This window comes from Anastrepha ludens, chromosome 4 (genome assembly GCF_028408465.1).
Source record: "Anastrepha ludens isolate Willacy chromosome 4, idAnaLude1.1, whole genome shotgun sequence".
Taxonomy (NCBI): domain Eukaryota; kingdom Metazoa; phylum Arthropoda; class Insecta; order Diptera; family Tephritidae; genus Anastrepha; species Anastrepha ludens.
The window spans coordinates 109107149-109130880 of record NC_071500.1 but is presented as its reverse complement, the minus strand read 5'-3'; the positions used below and the strand labels follow the sequence as shown (position 1 = coordinate 109130880).

The window sequence follows — 23732 nt, the reverse complement described above, 5'->3', positions numbered from 1 at the left end:
AGCCGTCGTTTGTCGAGCCACCCCAACGCGTTTATCAGCCTAGCATCTAATTCAGCCTAGCACCTACATACCGCGCCTCAAACAAGATACACCTCTTAAAACCATATAAAACATGGATGGTTTAATCTGGAGGGGAGATGTAACCCAGCCCCTGCGGTCCACAACGAACCCATTCCTATGTGCGATGCGGCTGCGAAACCTACCTATATAAAATATAAACAAAAAGAAATTATAAAATCAGCCTCGAAATGTCACGGCTCTCACTTCATGTTCAGTATGTTGTAAGGTATTTCTATTGCGAGCACGTGGTGAGCAAATCCATTAGGCGAACTTGGACTTCACCTATTTCGCGCTCTTCAAGATCGCCCCTTGTTAGCCTAAGTTATACAAATTTCTTAATGTTTAAATTAAAAACAGATTGCAATGAAAACAAATATATATATTTTTGTTTGCTCTCCGCTCTCCGCTTTCCACCTTTCCAATTTCCTCCGAAAAGTACCTTCGCTTGAAGGTTCAGTAGGACTTTCTCTCTATTTATTTTATTTATTTTATGGGTTTCATTGCTTATTGAGGCATTTGCTGTTGTTGTATTGTAGTTGTAATTGTAAAAATAAATATTGAAATTTACATACATATTTGTTGTTAATAATATATCGTTTATATGATTCAGTCATTTTGCTGATTTGTTTGATATCTTCATCGGCCGTTTCTATTGTTTCACTCTTTTTCTAAGCTATTTCTTTATTTAATTATAATTAATAAGTAATTTCCTGCTTTACTAATTTGATTTCGCGATTTTACAATAAAAACATGCTGCTCGGCTGTATTATTGCACAATTGGCTTACTTAACATCGTATTTTACATCAATTACAAGCAAAATATTTGGTTTTTTGTTTTTTTTTTTGTTTTTTAAATTTTATAAGTATTAGTTTTTAATTAATTTTTTCCCTCTGGATACCTATGTATTATATGTATGTATGTTTTATCATTCACATTTTGCGCTGTTTTACCAGACTATGGCTTTCAATGCTTGCTTCATGAGTGAATGCGATTAAATGATTTTAATTAAATACTTATGGAATACTAATGCTTGTGTTTTCAATAAAATATTATACACCATTAATATACATGTATGTATGCATGTATGTGTATATATATATATAATATATATATATTTTTGTATTAGGTAGTTTATTTGCGTGTTTGACGCTTAGCTTTAAAATACGGTTTTTGTTGTGGCAAATTTCCTCTTCACCTTAGTTTTGCTACATTGAATTTGAACTAAAATTTGGGCAAAAATAAAAGTAGTCTGTTTTTCATTTTAATTCAAATGTACAATATTGAAAATAAGTACGTATATTTTTGCATGTTTTCAATTGATTTAAAATATTTTCATTCTGTTAACAGCAAACAATTGAATTAATATTTTCTGTCTATTTTAGTTATTTCTATTTGCAGTTTTCGATTTATGCATTTTTTCATATTTGTTCAAACCTATTGTTGTTGTGTGGTTTTTATACGTAGTTGCTGTTGTTTTTGTAAGACTTTATTTATATATATATATTTTTATAAATTTAAATAGACTTAAGAACTATTATCACTATTGCAGAATTCGGCTGTATGTTTTGTTGTTGTTGTTTGGTTGGTTTGATCAAAATTAATTTATTTCTTTATTTAGAATTATTTGTTTGTTATTTGTGGCATTTCAAGAAAACAAAAAACAATTCGCTGTTCTATTATTTTTATGTCAGTCTAAACAGAATTCAAGTTTGATATAATAGAAAGTAATTTTAAATGTATATATATATATATATATAAGTTTTGTTTTTGGTAATTCCAGACATTGTTTTAAGAGTTTTACGCTTAGTTTAAATTTTTTGTGCAATTTATTTTTATAAATGCTTCACCATAAATTTGTATAGCGTGTTGTATTTGTATTTATTTTGTATTTAAGAAGAAAGGGTTTTTATGTTTTTGTAATTTTTTCCATTTTCCTAGAGGGTATTTTTGAGTTTGGCGCTTTTTTGTGAGAGTCAAACTGCTGACAAAAATAGGTGCACTTTGAGTTTGAAGTTTAGAGAGCATTCGTTAATTGCATGCCAGTGCCTTTTCGTGGTGTGATGAGTAAGCAATATTCGAGAAAGCTGCTTCTGCATTCAACATACAGATATCGGTAGCCACGACGAAGATCATGACAATATCTAAGCAGCCGCTATGGTGTGAGCTAGCAGTATGCGGAAAGAGTATAGAGCAGATTATGGAATTCTGCTACCTGGGTACCATAATTACATCGTCGAAAGAATTAACAGCCAAAGTAAACCACCACATGTATAAAGCAGCACGAATCTCTGGACGCCTACGCAAAGTAATATGGCGAAATAAACATTTAAGCTTCAAAGACAAAGTCCGAATTTAAAAAAACAGGCGTTTGACAAGAACTCACCTACGTAGTTGAAACTTGAGCAGATAACCAAGCAATGACCAAGGTTGAGGTGGCAATATTGCGAACAATCACCGGACATACTCGCAGGGGTCTTATGCGGAACGAAGAGATTCGAGGTATATGCGACACACAAGACATTGTTAGGTGCAGCCAAAGACTAAGAAGGGAGTGGAAAAATCACGTGCTATGCATGCCTGGCAAGAGGTTGGCTAAATCTGCAATGACGGGTAAACCAAGCACTGCGAGGCTACCCGGACGACCTCCGAAACGCTGGAATGAGTGTTGGACCTCCCGCTCTATCGAATATTGGCATTTATTTACTTATATCCACTTACAATATTTTTTATTTATGACCAAATAAATTGTATTTCTTGTATAAAATTGTTGATGAACAGGATTTAATCCTACAATAAAGAAGAAGAAGAAATTTTTGGGGAAACCTGGAATTGAAGTGAAAGTTTTTGGCCATATATAAATCGGAGGAAAGGTGCTCCCTCGCTCCAGTAACTCTCTCTATAGAGAGCCAACAAACTTGCAAATTATCTTATTTCCATTCACTCCGCTTTATTGTGGAAATTCGAGTAGCGAGAATTCGTATATAGTCCATGCGACATGCCATGTGAAAGCCTGAGATAGGTTAGGTTAGATTGAACGTGGCTGATCCTGTAGGTCGCAGATGTGGAGAGTTCAAGAACTTTATACAATATTTTGTCTTTAATACCTGGAATAGCCACTAACACTAACTGTTAAGCTAATTTCGGTACTTACGAATAGTCGCGCAGACCAAGAATAGATGAACTCTGGCAAGTGAGATAACTACATAGGTCTGGCCTAGAGTTAATGAAAACACAACTGGCTTATTATCCCAGGTGGCAGATCCCCGCATCCCCAGGTGGCGTATACGGGAATGCCTCACTGATATGGGTGATAGGAGAGAAATAGAATTTCAACATCGGGGGAGCCTATTATCCCAGGTGGTGGATATAGAAATGTCTCCCAGATATGTGTAGTAGCAGAGATACGAAATATCTCTCGCGGCCGACACCGGTCGAAGATGTAAACGTTGTTAAAAAAACTAGCTCTCATCAACATCTGATTTATCATATGAAATGCGGTCGAAAGCGGGTGTCTGCACTTGAAGCAAGCGGTTCGCTATAAAAATGGTGCTTACAGTCAGAACTGGATGCCTTAAGATGTATTCACTAGTGTTTTCACCACTGGCGTACGTGGAGTTACGCAGGGTTGGTAGTCTAGTAACACCAAAATATCCAAGAAACGGAGACTTCACTCTATGTTCCGATAAGGAGCGACACTAAATTGAAACGTTTTCTTAATATATTTTGTATTCAATTTATTTTCAAGGAAAAAAAATTAAAAAAAACCTTTGCCACACATCCTAATAAGAGAATATTCGTGTTTTCGGAGTGTGTGTCTCATCCGTTTCAACTTTCTTTCTCTAATTCCAATACAGAAGTGGGCACCTCATTAACCTCGACCGACCTTCCATTACATAGTGCAGTAATTGGTAGCATTACCGGGCACTGCCTAAACACATGGAACTCTAATGAACTCTGTCGCGGACGAAGTAGAAAGCGTTGAACATTGATTAACTCTTACTTTTTATGATATCTGGGAGACTTAGAATCTGCACTCATCTACAATATTTAATCGTTCATTAGAGAGGTGTAGTGGTTTCACCACATTGGGTATCAGGGGAGGGATTTGAGCAAACATTAATGATAGGTATCACAATGGGCCTCCAGGCTTAATTTGAACATTCAACACTCTTATGGAGATTGGCAAGCGCCGCAGCTAAACCTAATCTAGACACCTTAAGAGTAGCATGTTTATGGTGAGCGCTTGGAGAACGAATGGCAAGGAACAAGAAACACCTTTCAAATTTAGTTTAGTTCACAACTCGAACGACTGCTTTGAAACCCGCTAGCACGGCCTGTCAAATGGAATGCCTTATAAAGCTCTTGTGGTTAATGGCTGATGCTGTGGATTCCTTCAGTAGGCGGTGACATTTAGAAAATCTCAACAAGTGGCTGCTTAATTGCGATGATAAAATTAACTATAGCTGCCAAGGCGGATTTATTACAGATGATGGCATTCGCCCAGCAGATTTGTTCGCCATAGATATGAATAACGTCGAAATTATTTGTTTTGCTTACAACTGTGCGAAATATTACAAAAACAAAAAAAAAACATGAAAGCGTATTGGGCTTGAAAAAAGTTAAGCGGGGTAAAGGACCCTTTTTTGGCGTTCCTGGGGTAACCGAAATGGCAAGTATGGAGGAGCGCATGCTGATTTGGACGTGATGGAATTCATCACCATCACCTGTAATGTAGTGACAGTCAAGCTGTACTGAAAACCCTTGCTAAACCACGCTGCTCTTCGTAGTTAGTCGGTGAATGTAAGATAAAACTGAACAGTGTTGCAAAACCCAACAAAGTTAGTCTCATTTGGGTGCCTGGACATTGTGGTATTACAGGGAACGAGTTAGCCGATAAACAGGCTAATGAAGACTCTGCAAGTATGCCACTAGGCCCTGAACCCTTTCTAGGTATCAATTCCACATTGATCCAACTATGGATTGACGACTTCATGAGGACTACTCATAGAGGAGGTTGGTCTGGGTTGAACTCGTGCAGAGTAGCCAAGTGCTTTGTGAAAGAACCAAACAGGAAAATAGCTAGCTTTCTCCTAAAACTCTGCAAAAAGGACTTGACAGTGCTGGTGGGCGTAATCACAGGGCACAACGCCTGTGGTCAGCATATGGCTACCATGGGGGTCGTCGACAGCCCGATATGCCTATCCTGTCTTGAGGTTGACGAAACTGCAGAGCACTTTCTCTGTAGCTATTCGGCGTTTTCCAGATTCAGACTTTGGATATTGGGTTGCGATATACTGAGTATGGATAAAGTTCATACTTTTCCTCTTCCGGATCTCTTAATATTCATCAATGAATCCGAGAGATTTGTGGAAGAGTGACCTCAAACTAATTTATCCGTCTTACCACCCACATTTTATCTTTCCTATCTCTATTCTTTCTACTGAAATCTAGCCGGTTGTAGTACAATGGTCTCCTGACTGAGTGCTTGGACTTGTCCAACCCCCCACAAATCTAATCTATTCTAATCTAATCACCTGTAATAAATTTGCCTTGGTAGCTGCTTTGCTGCATTAACAGCGAAGAGTTCGAACGCAACTCGTAAACATTTTTGGCTGCCAAAATATTAGAATTTATTGCATGCGCGTGTATAAAAGTTCAGCAGCTTTTTCAACTCTCAAATTCACAAAAAAGCGCTTCTGCGAGTCATAACTGTGTGGTTGTTCTCAGTATTCAATATTTTAAGTATTTCAATTTTGTATGGCCAGTTTGGAGTTGAATTATATGTTATATTTTAATTTCTTATTTTTTTTTTTGTATTTTTGAATTCTGGTTTTGCCTCTGCATTAATTATTTATGTACGTAATTGTTTCACACTTACGACTTAGGTATTCATACACACACATTTTTCTTTTTTAATATAATATATTTTAATGCTTAGGATGCTTACTATATTTACTTGCTTTCCATTTTCTGCTTGTTTTTGTTTTTCTTACTTTTTTTAATAAAGACTTATCTATAATTGTGGGTTTCACATTATTTTTCTTTATTATTAAATTTTTGTTGAATTTTTTTATAGTATTAATTTTTATTTATTATTTATTATGGGCGTGCATTCGGTGGCAAACGCTTATGCTAGCTCGCTCACTGCTGCTTCTTCTTCTTCTTCACTCATTTTACATATTGCAATTATTTATTTATTGTATGTAAGTAAGAACGAAAAATTGTTGCTATTTATTTATAAATTATTTGTACTCTTGGTTTGTAAATTGGGCTATTGTTTCTTTTCTGTTTGTTTGCTTGATTTATTATTTGTTGCTTTTATATAATTGATTGGTACTCTTATTGTTGTTGCTATTTATTTAATTACTTTAATTACAATAACATATTTTTCGGTTGTAGTTGTGATATTTTTAACAGTTTTCTTGTTGCATAGCGAATTGTTTAAAATAGTTTTGAACTTTTGTTGTTGTTGTTGTTGTTGTTGTTAGCTATTTTACACAATTCCAAGTTGTATGCGTGACCTTTTGTTGCTGTTGCTTCTCTGTTACATGGAGTTTTTCGCCGCATTCAAAAGCTCTGTTGGGCCAGCGCGCAGGCAGTGCGCAGTGCTGTGAAGCTTGAAATCGGCAGATTTTAGCTAAGCGAGAATCGAAACGCCAGCAGTTGTTTCAGCACTTGGCTGGGCTTTCGAAATTAGTAAAACATTATGCGCTGAAAGACTGCTTTGAAAATAGCGCGCACCACGTACCACGTGATGCATTTCATTGTTTTTGCGATTCCAGCTTAGGAATTTCTGGAAAATACAACACTTTCGTTTTGCCCAACAAAGCTTTTGAAGCGTTAATTGTTTGTTAATTTTCTGTTTCATTTGAAGTGCTATTTTCGCTGGTTTATTGCGTTTGAAATGAGAATGCAAGTAGCCAAAAATTAATATTGAGCTATTTCGTTTTTTTGTTTTGAGATTTTGAGATTTTGAATTTTGCTGTGGTTATGTTGCTTGTGTTGGTTTGCCTTTGAAGAAGTCGCCATAATAAATACCTATTCAAATATTTGTTATTTAATATTATTATTCATTTCATAAGTTTTTTCTTTAAATATTTTTCATTAAATGTTTATGCATTTAACTTGCATTTTTTTGTTTAGTGAAAACCCCTCTTTTTGATTAAGGTTATGCCCGTATTTTTTCTAAAGTAAAGTCTGGTTTTGGGCGCTAAATTGTTTACCTGAAACGAATTTGCTACGCAATACTGCTTTCTTCGTCTCGCTTACACTTCAGCGGTAAACAACGCGCGTATAAGTCAATATTGGGAGAAAATTGTAAAGCTTAGCGGCGCTTTCGCTGCGCATTTCGACGCGTCAAAGCTGTTTGTGTGAGCTTCGCAGCTCTCGTTGGATCGGCGCACAGTTTACCAGTGCATAAATAATTTACAACGAAAATGCTTTGCTCGTTGTTTGTTACTTTTAGTTATATTTACTAGCATTTCGAGTCATATTTTCAACTTTTATTTTACTTCATTGCTATTTTTAATCTGCCAGTTTTTTTTTTTGAAATTTTTAATTGTTAAGTTTACTTAACTGCTTTTGTTCGGTACAGTCATTTCCTTTAAATTTACATCATTTACTTTTGATTTTTGGTCACTTCTGGAAAATTGTTTAAATTTTTGGAGCGTTCGTATAACTTTAATTGAAATTGGTTTCTGTTCTTACACTTCTTCTTTCGTATTTAATAAACAAGAAAGTGGCTAACATGCGATTTTTACAATTTCTACTTACAAGTCGTATAATTTTCGTATGCTTTTTATGATTTTATTTCATAAACTTATTTTTGCATTATATTTTCCCGCTGTGCTTTGTCGTTTATGATTACTGTGACGCGTGCACAGTGGCGCGTTTGTTCGGTTAGTTGATGAATGTTAATATGTACAGTCAAGTTGGTATAGTAAAAAATGTGTTTTATGTGTCAGAAAGTTACTTTAAAAAAAATAAATAAAATGAAATAAAAAAATAAATTGGCTTCATAAATTTCAAGCTGCAAAACTCTTCGCTATACTGACAAAAAAAAAAAAAATTTAGTATATTTTATTTAAAAAAAGTTGCAAGAATTCTCATCAAGAACATTTTTGGAAACAAAATTTTTTCTATTTTGGAGCATTTTGTGTAAAATTTTGCATATACTTGCCTACTGTGGGAATTTTTGTTTTTGCTTTCTTTTTATACACCAAATTTGTTTACTGTTTAATTTCTTACATCACCTCACTAATGCCTAATATGTTTTTGCGGTTCTACAAAAATTTTGATTAATCTTAATTTTGGTTTAGCGCCTAAATTTAATTGATAGTTTCGCTTGCTACTTCCACCTAAATTTCGTTAATTTTGAGACCATAATAGTTTTTGTAACTTGTTTCTTATTCCTTTAATTTTTTTCTAAAGACATTTACAAAAGTTTTATAGATTAATTTTACAGCGTGTGCTTGTGCCTTGCTCGTTTGTTTTTTTTTTTTGTTGCTTTTTGATGTTTTCATTTTTGCTTGATTTGTTTACTTAAATTTCTTTTTCATTATCACAGTGACATTCAGTCTAAGTTTTGCTTTCATTAGAATTATAGCATGAAGTGCTATATAATTTTTCATCCCCTGCACTGCTCCGCTGCGCCTACGATTTTTTCTTATAACTTTTTTAAAATAACAATTAAAAACTACTCATTTCTAAATTTAAAGCCAAACGTTTTTGAATTAACAATTTCGTTTCTTTTTTTATATAATTTTTAGTAGTGCTAAGCCAAATATGTTTTTTTTTGGAATTTTTAATTTACATACATAATTTCTAGGCATATTTTTTTGAACAAAATTTCTCTAAAACCACCAACTTCAATTAAGGCCTAAAATAGTTGCTTGCTTCATGTTTCTGCCAAAGTGCCGTTCGAAAATGTTCCTTCCTTCTTCTTGAACTTTGCAATTTTCAACGCATATAGCAAATCATGCTTGTAGTTTGATAATTCCAATGAAAGCATTGTTTTTGGTTTTTAGGTATTTTATATTTTTATATTTTTCCAACACTAAACGCCAAACAGTAGATTCTAAATTTATTTATTTGTCGCCAAAAAAAGTCTAAGCCGAAAGTTTAGTAGTTAATTTTGTTTTTTTTTTAGTTCTTGTTAATTTAGATTTTTTATATTTATTAAGTGTGGGCCTAAAAATAATCAAAATTTTGTCTAAGTTTGTTTTTGTTTGTTTTATAAAACCTTAAAATCCAAAACAATTTATACTTTTTCTTCACTATATTTTATTTCCATTCATTACTTATCCCTCACGTTTGCTTTAACTATAAAACTTTTGCACATCATTTTTCCATGTCGAAATTCATTCAAATACCTAAACTCAACACTTTTCCCTTCCAATTGCTATTCCTTATACATATTTATTTATTTACAAGTTCATTTTTGCCAAATATTTAATAATTTCATTCTAAGCCAAAATAGTCATTCGTTATTTCGCAAGCCATATCCCGCTGTCATCATTCCTATCTAACCCCGTATTGGGATCTATTCGGTGCCAACCGATGCCTATCACAAACAGACGCCTTCATATTTTACCAAAAGTTTTGTTTTAATGAATGGAAAATTCATATTTAATGGACTTGTGAATAATAGCCGAACATTTGTGCTCCTTTTCGAATATAAAATTTCTAAGAAAATAAAATGAACAATTGCAGTGTGAGTGGCGATAAATGCGCGAACGTGGAATGGATATAAGCAAGATTTCTCACAATAATTCAAGCTAGAAAAGAAGAATAAAGGCGTAAAAACGCATGTGCAGAAATAAAAACGCAATAAAATACTTTTACTACAAAGAAATATTAGGTATAATAACAAGGGATCTACAAGCTTTGTAATAAATGAACTGAAAGTGCATGTGAATGGTCGAATATTTGCGAGAAAGTTCGCAGCCGTTGGTCGATGTGAAAGGCATTTTGCCTCAGTAGAAAGGATGTGAGAATAAAACAAAATAAGAGAAGCTTGCAGGCGATTTTTAGAGTAATTTTATAGAAAATTCATCAAATATTATGCAAAGCTTACACGAAAATGTTTGAAAAAAACATTTAAAATTTTCAAAACATGAGTCACCAGTCAACCTCTTATGAGTAACGGTTTGAAAATAAAGCAAAAATAAAAGTATGCCACAGTATGCATACTATAAATTAGGAAAAATTCAGGAATAAGTAAATAAATACTCAGATTTATATGAATACAGGTTGAAGATTCTTGACTTAATTGATAAAAACTCAGAGAAAAGTGCGTCCTTTGCATAACAACACTAGGGCATATCATAAATGAGCCTTTCACAAAAGCATTTATTTATGTATTTATTTATAATTTATAAAACAAACAAAAATTTTTTATATGAATACATGAACGCAGCACTGGCTAATAATTAAAAAACGCTGGTGAAACAAGTTTGAAGAACAAAAATATCGAATCTCAGGTGAAGCTTTTATATTACAAAAAACGCAGAGATGACTGACAGTGACCAAAAACGCAGAGAAAGCGAAATCACTCACAAAGCTTTTAGTATTAACATTTGCATGAAAATTCTATTAAAAATATGAGCCAAGTTTGAGCAGCAAACAAGAGATGGCTAATGAAAAAGTTTCAACTTTTTATGATAGATTGAAAAGTAGTTGAAAGCTCTTTTGAAAGCGCAGTGAAAGCTTTCGTTTACTCGATTTAGCTGAGTTTAAGAAAGTGCGCCATTATCTTCTTTTTCGTGCCAACCGGCGCCATGAAAATATGAAAGCGCAACGAAAGCTTCATATATATAATTGGCGCTTACATCATTTGTTATTTCTTTAGCAGAGCTTTCCCTCCTAACTGAGTTGGGCGCCTTGGTTTAGCTCCACAAATGGAGGGATCTACAACTTTCCGCCGCCTCTGAACGGCTGATAGATTTTTATGAGGAAACGTTTCATTGCTGAAATGCACTCGGAAGTTTGACATTGCCCACTGAAGGGCGACCGCAATTAGAAAAAAAATTATTCTATCATTTGCGGTTTCAGGTCAGAGAGTCATAATAAAATGATGAAATGACCTCTAAAAGTCGCTCATTAGACTAAAATGTGTACTTAATTTTTACTTAGTAAGGCAAAGTAAATTAAAAACTTCGAAAGCGTTTTTCTGGAATTCTGGACTTTTTTTCTTGTTATGAGTGAGTTAAAGAAATGAGAAAGTTTAAGAAAAACGATAAGCATTCAAAAAAAATTAATGAAGTAATTGTAAAAAATAGCAAATGAAAGCTCCCGTGAAAGCACTGAGAGAACTTAAACGTAAAACATGAAATTATTGAAATTCAGATATTTGTTTTCTTCAATTGGTTTTGTTTTTAATAAGGTCTTGAAAGCTTTAATAAAAATATAAACAAGTGGGACGTGTTTAAAACTTAAATGAATATGCAAGCGAAGATATTTGCTAAAATTGTCGCTTTAAATGAAGGCGCTCCACGATAAAAGGGAACGCAACTTTGCAGTTTTGTGAAAGCTTTAGAAAAGCTTAAGCTACTTTTGAAAAGCGAACACAAGCAAATTAAAATTTTTGTTTCTTCAAAAAATATGTTTTTATAAGACTATAGCGAAAGCTTCAGAAAAGCTTAAGCCACTTTTAAAAAGCGAACACAAGTAAATGAACATTTTTTTTCTCAAAAAAAAAAAACAAAAATAGTTTTTAACAGACTATACTGAAAGCGTCGCACACTTATCGCTCACATACATCTGTTCTTTTTCGAATAGGCGGGTCTACTACATCTGCATATACTTAGCGTCACATTTTCGGTGCAAGTTTAAATAAATCGTTTGCAGCAGCCCAAGTTGAAAAATCGAATTTGCTTAATTTTGTGTGAAAATTAAAATCTTTTTAAAACTAAAAAAAACAAACACAAAACATTCAAAAAATTTATATATATTTTTATTTAAAAGTATGTATAATATTTTTTTTCTCATCAGCGAACATTTGTAAGATGCAAGTTGATTTACTTTAAAACTTAACTAACTAAAAAAATAAACAAGAAAAATTATAAGTTCATTTCATTACAACGTCACATTGCATATACATACATATGCACGTATGTATGTATGCATGTATGCGTGTATGTATGTATATATATATATATAGTAGATATATAGATTTTCAATATTGTATTTTATATGTATGTATGTACGTTTAATAAGGTTTTTGTGTGTGTGTGCTGGTGTTGTTTGCTTTCGTACGTATATGCTGCTTTAAATTATAAATAGTTTTGCAAGAAATCATTACTTTGCTCATTAGGAAACATATTTACTTAATTTTTTTTTTTTTTGCTTTGTAATAATTTAACAATTATAAATGCTTTTAAAATATAAAATAATAAAATTATATTATACAAAATCGAACTCGAATTCATATACGTTTTTGTTTTTCCATTTAATACAAAAAATAAGGCATACAAATTTATTCACACTTAACGAAATTCTTGAATTATTTTTACAATACAATTAAAAAATCTCTCTCACTTGCTGCCAGGGGAAAAACTTAGCGCACCCACACGAAAAGTCTTTGAAATCACACGCTCGCTTGTCTGCAAAAGCGCGAACCTGTTTTTTGCGCATTAGTTTTTTTTTGTTTGTTTAAATATTTGCAATATAGTTTTGGCCAACTCGTGTCACATGGCATTACCAGGTAATGCCTTACATCATCACTTCAACGCTTTGCATTGTTAACATATCGATTATGTATGTTTGCTGCTTTTATGGCACCTAACGAGTTATATTTCCCGTGAAATATGCGCACAAAAAATCAAAAGTTTTCGCGCTTTTAGTAAGCAAGGAATTTAAGAAAAAAAAAACGTGCTAAGCACTTCCAATAAATTTTTCTTAAGGGACATATTCAAAGTGACTTTTTCTAGTGTGGCTGCACGCTATAGGGAGTATACAAGTAAACACAGCATAAAATTACAAAACTTAAACAGCAATGAAAAAAATATTAAATAATTTACAATTGGGAAGACATTTGCTTATACGCATTTTTCACGCTTTAAATAAGTATTTTTCAAATGTTTGTTAATAAATAAAAATTAAAACAAATAAAAGGAGTTAAAGGCATTTATCAAAATAAGGCATGAAAAATCAAATCACATTTTGCTGTGAAAAAATATTACATTAATATTAGTTACGTGGTAATAAGAAAAACTATTTTGCTTGCGCACAACGACGTTAACGAAAAAATTATAATTGCATACTCATTTGTGACAAACTAAAATGTATTTATAAAAAATTGTTTTTTTTTCTCTTTTTTTTTATAAAATAATATATCAAATTTTAATTTAAAATAAAGTATCAAGTTCAAGTTAAATTTAACATAAAGTAAAAGTCATTTTTTCGACACTTTCTTCATGCTCATCACTTTGCTGCAACACTCAGCTATGCTCAGCTGCCGCTGTTGCCGCTCTTTCTTCTTTTTGTTCTTCCTCTAGCGCGCCTAGTACGACTTCAACTTGCGCGCTCAAAATCTTACTTCATTCCTTAACGTACATATGTTTGTATGTATGCTTGTGAGTCGTTAACATAGTAAACCATAAAAGTATTAAAGTATTTCTTGTATGTCTACAATTATTTTAAAAATTTTTATATCACTTAAGCGAAAAACTATGCGAACGTATTTGCTTTTAAAACTAAATTTAATTAATTTTTTATCTTGCCTTGCCTTTTAAAACCAGTTTTTTAATACGAGTAGTGTAAGTTGAAGAAAACAAAAGGCATATGCGTAGGTATGTATACATGTGTGTGTAGGTGTGACTATTGTTTGAACGTGTTTTTAATGCCATTGTTGGAAGAACAATAGAAATGAGGAAAAACCGAACTACACAATTCATAGTAGCTGTATGTGATTTTCCGCTAAATAAAACTAGACGTCTACGATTTGAGTTAATGCCCAATTTTAGATAGCTAAGTAGCTGAAATGGTTTAAGTACCACTCTGGCACACCCCACGTAGCTTTAAACCGCCGTTTTGATAGCGTTATGCGACCTCTAACAGGCAAATATCTACAGCCAGCCAGAGCTGTTGAGGTAATGGGAAAGATTGATGCGACTTAGCTCGGCGCACTGCCCCAGGCAGTCGAAGAAAGTAGCACTCAGCGACACTAATCGTCTCCCTGCGAAACCCGGACATCTACAGAGGCAGTGCTCAACAGTCTCCTGCTCTGAAAGGTCCTCACAGCCTCTGCAATGGTGGCTAAATGGTAAGCCTAGCTGTTTTTAGATACATTTTCTCAGATTTTAGATGAAAAGATTTTTTATCTAACTGGTAACTGCTAACTAGACCTTCAAGTCGTCTTCATCTCGTTTGACTGTAAAAAGCTATATCCTTGTTTTTTAAGTCAGCTCTGTTTACTGCTTCGAAAACCAGTAATTGCTTTTGTTTTAAAATCAGCAAATTTTAAAAATTGCATGAGAATCGCACCAAAGGCTTAACTATTGCTAATTTCATATTTTTATTCAAGTGCTAGTGCTGAGCTGGGCTGATACTAAAAAATTTCGACTCGATTTCCGGCGTTTACATTCTTTTTTAGGTATTTGACCGAGCTTCTCTTCCAATTTTTGGCGCACTTGTTGATCTAGTCCTACATGCGGAGGCGCCTACAGTTTTCAGACTTTTTGGATTTGAAGTCATTCCTAGAAGAGAGCTGCATTTTTTCATTGTGTGTGTTTACCTATAGTAGTTGATTCAAAATGCCGACTAAATATTCGCGGCCGACCGACTATCTGCGACTTGTCATTAAGCAGCTATTAGCTAATTGGACTGATAACTTTCTATAAGCGAAGCACATGGAAAAGGTAGGCATTTCACACATTGCACTCTGCTTAGCATGTGGAGAGGAGGATGAGACGACTATTTTCTGTGCATCTGCCTGGCCTTCGCTCGAATTATGCTTAAGGCCTTTGGCACTGATGTTAAGAAACGACCACCGTAGCTCCTTGGCACCACAAGATCTATTCAGATTTGTTCGAACGTCGGAAAAGTTTTAAAGAGAAGAACAAGCAAGACTGGATGCAATGCTAGTTTGCACTAACTCGTTCGAAATTACGTTAATTTGCTTGATCTTTTGGAGCAGTTCGAGAAATTGCAATTTAAGAATCTTTTAACTAAATAATTATTTCTTAATAACATATCAATATTGACATTACAATCCGGAGCGGACCATTGCCTTTTCAACAATACCATTATTCATCGACGGCCCGCTTCGGCTCTGTGTTGTGAGATTCTCATTTTACGTATGTCGTCTTTCTTGTACATCTGCAGCTTTTGTTCCTTTGATATCAATGAAGACTTCACAAATTTGATATGGTCAAATACGGTCATAAGAATGCATCCTTATTTATGCTCAGTACTACGCCTAAGTATATAAGGTGTTTCGTAGTATCAGGCCAGCTACTACCCGTGTTTGACAACAAATACGATCCATATGTTACTGACAAAACTAACCAATAAGCAAATCAGCTGTTCTCTAATCCGCGTAACAAGCGTCTGTCACGCTACAATTTTCATCAGAATTAACTGCGCCGGTAAACCCGATTACGCCGCCGTCTGCCTAGGCTATTACAGTGTTTATTTATGCCACAGATATCGCTTCTCTCTCCTCTTAGGTGCAATGCGGTGTTGAAGCCAAATTGCTATTAAAAAAATTCGAACAGAGATCAATTCTAGGTAAGCAGTTAGTCTTCTTGCGGTCATGTGGACCTTGAAAATGTTGTTGTTAAGCTGGCCAAATATACTGGAAGAACTACATCGCCCAAAGGCTTGTGAGATCGTGGTAATGCCGCTCAGCTGCTCACATACGACACCACTACTTGCACTACTTTATTATTGGCATTTCGGTTTTTCCTTTTGTTAGCCTGTTTTTTTGTTGTTTCAATCAACTATTTCATATTGTCTATTATTTGGTTATGTAATTTCCGGTTGTATGGATTTTTTACTGTTACCTTTTAAATGTATTCAATTTGTTTTTCCGTCTCTTAATGCTTTGAAGGAGTTTAGAGTCCTTTTCGAAAAGACTGGCGCACGCTGTAAATGGCATGCTTTATTGTTGTTGTTATGGTTTAAACTACACATTATATGCAAGTATGTAAGTATGTAAGTCAGGCATACAAATCAACGCATTTTACTCATAAATGTATGCTCATAAATGAATGTATGTGTGTGGGTGTGGCGCGAGTGGTGAAAATGTTTAAGAGTAGTTGAGTGTGTGAGCGTGTTTATATGAAAAATAATATTGTTTGTATGTATACATATAAGTAGTAGTAATGATAGAGAATTATAATAAAATTAAAAGCTACTTTTCACTTGCTCTGCTGTTACTTCACACGCTTTTATGCTTTAAACTTAGTTTTCGCTTACAAAATTAAAAATATTAGAAATTATAGTTATTTTATATATGTATATGTAGTAGTAATTACATATAAGCAGGCCCGTATAGGAGAAACATTTGCTTAGATTTTCATTGAATATATTTTGCATATTTGCAGCAATTTTCGTTAACATTTCTTGCTGTTCAAAATAAAATTAAATCAAAAGTGGTTTACAATAGAAAAAAAACAAGTGTTCTGTTTGTCATTGCAGAATTGTTCGTTCACACAGTACGCACGGTCGTAAATATGTAGCATTAAAAATAGTAGTATAAGTATAAAACGGTAATTGGTAGTGGTAGTATGCAGATACGCCTAATACACACAAGAATTTAGTGCTCTTTACGGTACAATTATTCAGACGCATTTTTTGTATTTTAGTTACTTGCTTTTTGTGATTTTCTGATTTTCAAACTACACTCCGCTTTGCCTTTTCATGCGTTACTGTTATTATAAATACACAACTAAGATTAAAATGTATTTTCTTTCGCATTTGAAACCATTCAACGTAAATGATAAGTATGTATGTACGCATGCGTTTGTGTGGTAGTATTTAAAAACAGAAGTAGGCGTGTACGCTTTGTTGGCTTAATTTGGCAACATTATACATACATCCATATGCAGATATCGTATGTGTATGCGTGTGAATACAGTTTTGTGTAATCTAGCGAAATCAGCGCTCAACAGTGCACTCCACTGGAGTAACGGAAATTGCGTGAGTGACTGAGTAGGTGTTACAATAATTTGCGTGTTTTTGCTGCTATTTGCGTAGTTTAGTAGGTGTACCGTTATTGCAAGTTAAATTTATTTTTTAATTTTTAGCATTATTCGTTTTTATGTGCTCATTTAAATTTATTTTCAATATTGTTGTTTTTTTTTTTTTGTTTGTTAGTTGTTGTATTTTTGTTGGCTTCTCAGTTATATGTACTCAAATTCATCATATAATTAGGCTGCTGCTTGATGACATCATAGAGATCCGAATATTGAGTGTATGTGGGGATGTATAGGAATAGCGTGTGACAGTGTGTGTGGTGGTGGTGGTGGCGGTGGCTGCACTCCTAGTGCGCCGCCGCCTCCTCCGCCGCTATGCGCTGGCGGCAGATGTGTTGGCGGTCCACAGATGCTCGCGCCGCCGCCCACATGTGAGGCCTGATGCGCCTGCACTGGATGATGCGCTACGGCCGCTGCAGCTGCTGCCGCCGCTGCTGCGGTGGCGCTGGGCAGCGGTGCTACTGGTGGCAATGTTATGGAAAGTGTAACTGTTTGTGGCGGTGAAAGGCCATGTTGTGCATGCTGTTGTTGTTGTTGCTGCTGCTGCTGCTGCTGCTGGTGTTGATGTTGCTGTTGTTGTTGCTGCTGCTGTTGGTGTTGCTGTGCCGCCGCGCTATTATTGCTTGCACTTGCCGTTGTGGGCACCACTACTCCGCCACTCTGCGCTGCCACATTGTTAGCTGCTGCTGCTGCCGCCACAGCTGCTGCGGCGGCTGCGGCTGCCGTCGTTGTGGTGGGATGTCACTGAGCCACCACCGATGTGGGCGTATTTTGTTGCACCACCACCCCTGGCGCCACCGAGTTCGGCACCGTCACATTTACTGGCGGCTGTGTAGCCGCTCCGCCACTATGCGCCGCTGTGGGCTGTCCCTGCGTTTGAAACGCCTGCTGGAATGGCGGTCCATAACACTGCGGGAAGTACAGCTCATTCTTGACCACAGACTGTTGTATGGCCGCATTTTGCGCGGCCGCCATGGCGCGTGGCAATATATTCGCTTTGTTATCGCCACCGCCCGCAGCCGGATTGTTATTGTTGAGGAATTGTTGTGCCGCATTCTTGGTTTCGTTCATCAAATGATTGGCGGCGGCTGCGGCTGCGGCAGCAGATGCCGCTGCACTGGCGACATGACTGTTGGCATTCGGATTGTTGACGTTGGCGCCATTCGGATTATTCGCGTTAGTTTGGCGACGCGCTTTTGTTGTATTCGGATTCATGTGGTTGTCGATGTGTTTGGTCACTTCGTTTTCGGTGGCGAAGCGCCGTCGGCAGTTCGGCATCGGACAACAGAACGGTCGATCGCCCTGTGAATGCAAGGGGAAGGAGATTAGCGAGGAGTTGGGTAAGAAAGAAGTAAAATAAAATTATGTAGGAGATCTGAGAAATGCTTGAGGTATTTCATACAAGTAATCGACGTGGAAATTATTTTTATCGAAAAATTACATCTTATCTAAACAACTGTGGTGGGTATGAGGTGAAATATAAACTCCAAAATGTGTCTATGCCTTTCTTTTTGTCAAATCTACAAGTTTACAACTACCTGGTGCGTGCGTGTATGCTGATCCAGTATGGCCTTCTGTCGGAAATCTTTGCCGCATTGCGCGCATTTGTATGGCTTCTCGCCGGTGTGAATACGAATATGCTGCAGCGGTTAAAAAAATATGAAATTTATAAGTAGAACAATAATTTATTAATGAATGCATTTAAAAAGGTGCAAGGTCGGTGCCAAACGCTCACCTGATTCAGTATGGTACGTTGTCGGAAGAAACGCGGACAATACAAACAACCGAACGGTTTCTCGTTCGTATGTATTCGTAAATGTTGCGTTAGGTGCGACTGCTGACGGAAGCGTTTGCCGCATTCAGGGCATGGATACGGACGCGATTCGATGTGTATGCAGCCGTGTTGGAGCAGTGTTGTCTTCTGCTTGAATTCCTTGTCACAGATGGGACAACGTACGTAGAGTGGCATATTGGCTGGTCGTACCCCGATATGCTGCAGCACATCAGGCAATATCTTTTGCCCTGGATATGTATGTTGTATATGAAAATTGGAAGAAAACGCATGAATCAACAACATAAAATTTGATGCAATAATAAAAAATAAAACCAATGAATTAAATAAATTTATTTAGTTATATAAAATTAAAACCAAATGTAGCAACGGTTTGGAAAAATAAGCAAAACAAGTAGGAATGCCTTTCTCTGGTAAAATATGGAGCTTTGCTTAGAGAAATCCGAGCAATTCGCTAAACGCGTCCTAGAATTTAATGGCATCTTAACCAGGCTCACTTCTTCATCAACACTCGACGCAATCTTGCACTACACATACAAACATACCTCCGTTAGGAACTCTACTTACGGAACATTTGGGACACAATAAATCTTTCAGCTCGCAGCACTAAATCACTTTATAATACTGAACATTTACCCGAGAAAACGAATGAGCAGAAAAATACGTCTGAAGATATGTAACTTTGCTCCTTTTACTCTTCACAGAGCTTCCGTATTAATCACGCTTTGATTTTTTGAAAAAAAAAATTATGTTTTTTTTTTTATTTTTCTTATTTTTTGTTTTTTGATTAGATCCGTCACGACCAATTGAAGGTACACTGATTTTTGTTTTTTTGTTTTAAGTAGCTGCATTCGACAGTACGAAAAGGAGTTGCCTATATGCCACAATGTCTGAATTCGGTAGCCCCGCAAATGAATAAGGCTGCGCAAAATGGCGTTGCTCAACACATGGAGCGGCGTCAGAATTAATACCTCTATGAGCCGTTTGATACCAAACGAGTTTCAGACAAGGTAACCCTCTGTCCTTTGACTTTAACCTGATGTTGGAAAAGATCATGGGAGCCGCAGAGCTTAATTGCTCAGCCACAATTTTTTATAAGAGCGTACAATTGCTGGCGTATGCCGATGATACTGACATAAACCAAAAGGTCAAATGTAAAAAATCAATACCTCTACAGACTCCAGCTTCATTAGACACCTGCTAAGTTGTTGATGGCAGAGACGAGAATAAACATCACAAAATTGGGTCTAACTACTGAAATATTTTACTTAATACAGCATACCGGGGCAGTTTGTTAACTTTGAATGTCATGCAGGTGGAGGTGAATATTTCTTGCATTCTAATCCAGCTTTAAGTAATACCTTCTTATAAAAATCACCACATAGTAAATAAATAAAACAATAACAAAATAAATAATCACTAAATATAAAATAATGCTTAAATTAAAAGGAAAGTAAAAAAATCGCTGGTATACGTACAGTTCTTATTACCTTTGTTGTCCTTAAAGTATGACGGATAATGTATACCGCCGCTGCCGTCTGGCGTACCCTGTGAATCCTCGTCATGGTAACCGCTACCGCTGGCTATGTCATTCTTCGTGTCAGTCTCATCACCCGGATATGGAACATCCTGTGGCCAGAGAGTTGGATGTGGGCCATTCTTGAATATAAGATTCGGTGAGACATCTGTTTATCGGTACGTGTATGCGACGGACGACGGACGAGAGATGACGTTTTCAAGACGTGCGAATGCAAAAGAAAACGAAAATGGAAACGAAAACAGAAGTCTGTTAGCACGTTACGAATTTGGGTTGATTACCCATTTGTTAGCAGTTTAAAACTTTTTATAAATAACTTTTAAAATTTGCTAAGCTAGACTACAATAAGATTTCAAATGATAAATCAGAAAAATAAAGTAGAATAGAATAATAATTAAGCAGGCGAAGTGCTTCAGCACTTTTAGGGCTTCTTTACGTTTATGATTTTTTCTCAATATTATTTTTTTTTTGTTTTTACTTTGTCTTAAGTGTTTCTAATGTATGTAATAATGTGTATTGGGGTAAAATAATCAATTTTTTCTTATATAATAAAAAATATGCCGAAAATATTTGTGCCAGATTTATACGCCTTTCAAAATGGTGACTTGGAAATGACTATGGCCTTTGGAATCTAAACACAGTTTTAAAGCTATATATAATCTATATTGCCCCAAAAAATACCTACTACATATATTCACTCCTAATAAAAATAGTATATACGCGACATATTGACGAGTTTTGTTTACTTTGTTTTCAGTTTTCAAAATTCTTTCATAAATACCATAAAAAATTTAAATTCACAAAAATTCGATAAATTTTCGTCCAAATTTAAATATTTTTAATTAGAATACAAATTAAAAAAAATTGTTACGCTGTAAAATAAGGTGCGAATTTGAAAAAGCTCAAAATTCTCATGTATTTTTGACAATTTTTTTCCATTACGGCGTTGCGCATTTTCTCCGCATAATAAATGCACAAATACTATGCAAAACCTGCAAATGTTCAAACTTGAATATAATCGAAAATTCATTTCTGAATAAAATTTAAATTAGCACAAAAATTAAAATTTCCAAAAATTTAAAGCTTCCACTTGTACTTGGAAATAAAAATGAAAATCTTCGTTTTTAGAATTTAAGTTTAGGATGAAATAAACTTTAAGTTAAAATGAAGCCATAGAACTTTAAAGCCAATGCACATAAATAAATGGAATAAAATATGTTTTAGATAAACCAATAAATTAAATAAAAAATACATTTATTAAACTAATGTTCACTTTTAAAAAAGCAATGTTGTAAGTTAAGTTATTGTTGGGCTTAGAGAAATACTCTGCAGCCATGAAGGGGCTCAATAGATCTTACAGGTCGCACTGCTAAATCGCCTCATATAATAATAATAAGGTATGAGTGTAAGGCAAGCTGTGAGAAGTGAGGCTTGGTACTGGCATACACCAAGAAAAATAGTAAATATTGAGAAATGTTCAAAAAATGTTTAAAAACCTCTTTATAATACTAAAAAAAATTAATTAAAATAAAATAAAAACTTGTACTAAAGCTTTAAAGAAGTGTGTGCACTAAAAAAATAAAAAAAAATATTTAAAGAAAAAATATTGGTACTAAAAAAAATTGAACTAAAAAAATTATACAAAAATTAAACGAAGTGATAGAGTTTAGCCTATACTCATCCTAGTGAAATGAATTCAGTACTAAAAAATTCTCAATAAAATTTCGTTCTGAGCAAATTATGGTTTTTAAGTTTTGATTTTGAAGATTTAACTTCGTTGATCGCATTAAACAGAAATAAAATATTATTTAAACGAAAAAAAGTACTTAGTTTGCTAAAAAGAAAATGAAATTTCATACTAAATCCTTGAAAGATTATTCATTATTTAACTTAATTGAAAAAAAAGATTTTCGTACTTAGAAGTTGATGTACCAAAAAAATCTTAATATTAATTGGAATTTAAGTACAACAACTTTAATGTACTAAAAAGGATTGAATGAAAATGCAAGAAAAATTAGTGGCTTGTAATATAAATAAAAGAAAATTTCGCATTAAATCCTTTATGCCAATAATCTTTTATGCCAATATTTAGTTTAATCGTAAAAGAAAAAAGTGTTTGTACTAAAAAAGTTTTAGTACTAATCAAGTGTAAATAGTAATTTAAGTTTAAATACAACAACTTTTAACTACTAACAAATTTTATGAAAATGCAAAAATATTAGCACTTTGTAATAAAAAGTAAGTTAAAATTTCTTACTAAACCCTTAAAATATTATTCAATATTTACCTTAATCGAAAAGGAAAACAATTGTAGTACTAAAAAAAATAAAATTTCGTTATAAATCCTTAAAAGATTATTCTAATATTTACTTCAATCGAAAATGAAAAAAATGTTTAGCACTAAATATGTTTTAATACTAATAAAATCTTTTAATATTAATACAATTTTACGCTAAAAAATTTGAATTTAAAGAGCTAAAAAAATTGAATGAAAATGCAAAAAAATTATTACTTAGTAATAAAAATAAAATAAAAATGTCGTACTAAATCCTTAAAATATTTTTTTAATATTTGCTTTAATTGAAAAAATAGTACTAAAAAAGTTTTAATACTAATAATAATTTTAATTCGAAATGTTCTTTAAGTAAAAAAACTTTTAAGTACTAAAAAAATTTAATGTAAGTGTACCAAAATAAAAAACGATGTACGAATGCCTTGAAAAACTATCCAGTATTTACTAGATCAAAAAGATTGTTTAGTACTACAAAATAATAATTAATATAAAGTGCTGAACTTGTTTTAGTTTAAAGTTAAAAATTTAATGGATTTTGAAACAAATCAATGTATTTGATATTAAATATGTGATTATTCAGAAACCGAAGAAACAGAAACTCGAAGAAGAAATAAATGAAGACACAATTAAGCTTTTGTATTTAAATTTAGTACAAAAATAAACCGCCCCTCTAAAACGAAGGGCAGGTTTTCTTCTACAGAATAGCTGTATCTTTGGTATTTACTTAAAATAAAAACACTCCCCAACTATCTAAGCTATAAGCTTTGCTAAATTTTGTACAAAATCAGTTCTAATCAAAAAAAAGTATTAAAAATAATAATACTGGAACTTATTAAAAAAAAATTCAACAC

The 23732-nt window shown here is 34.1% G+C and overlaps 2 protein-coding genes across 10 annotated transcripts in view; both read right to left on the bottom strand.

Annotated features, from left to right (window-relative positions):
• Positions 1-11992: 11992 nt before the first annotated feature.
• LOC128861947 (ras-interacting protein RIP3-like) lies at positions 11993-18000 on the bottom strand (the record flags this gene model as incomplete). The annotated part of the gene is made up of 1 exon (XM_054100321.1): positions 11993-18000. A coding segment is annotated over one exon (546 nt), but the record flags the coding sequence as incomplete, so codon positions are not given.
• The window catches only part of LOC128860577 (zinc finger protein 316), a 128059-nt gene continuing 122224 nt past the window's right edge, over positions 17898-23732 (bottom strand). For 5 of the 9 annotated variants that reach the window (XM_054098178.1, XM_054098176.1, XM_054098183.1 and 2 more), the window contains 4 exons: positions 20530-20736; positions 18995-19281; positions 18795-18899; positions 17898-18561 (listed from right to left, as the gene is read on the bottom strand). In XM_054098178.1, coding sequence (XP_053954153.1) covers positions 18001-18561; positions 18795-18899; positions 18995-19281; positions 20530-20736 — 1160 coding nt within the window. In that variant the 3' untranslated portion in view covers positions 17898-18000. The remainder of the gene's footprint in view (positions 18562-18794; positions 18900-18994; positions 19282-20529; positions 20737-23732) is intronic. The other 4 variants (XM_054098182.1, XM_054098185.1, XM_054098180.1 and 1 more) reach the window with 3 other exon arrangements.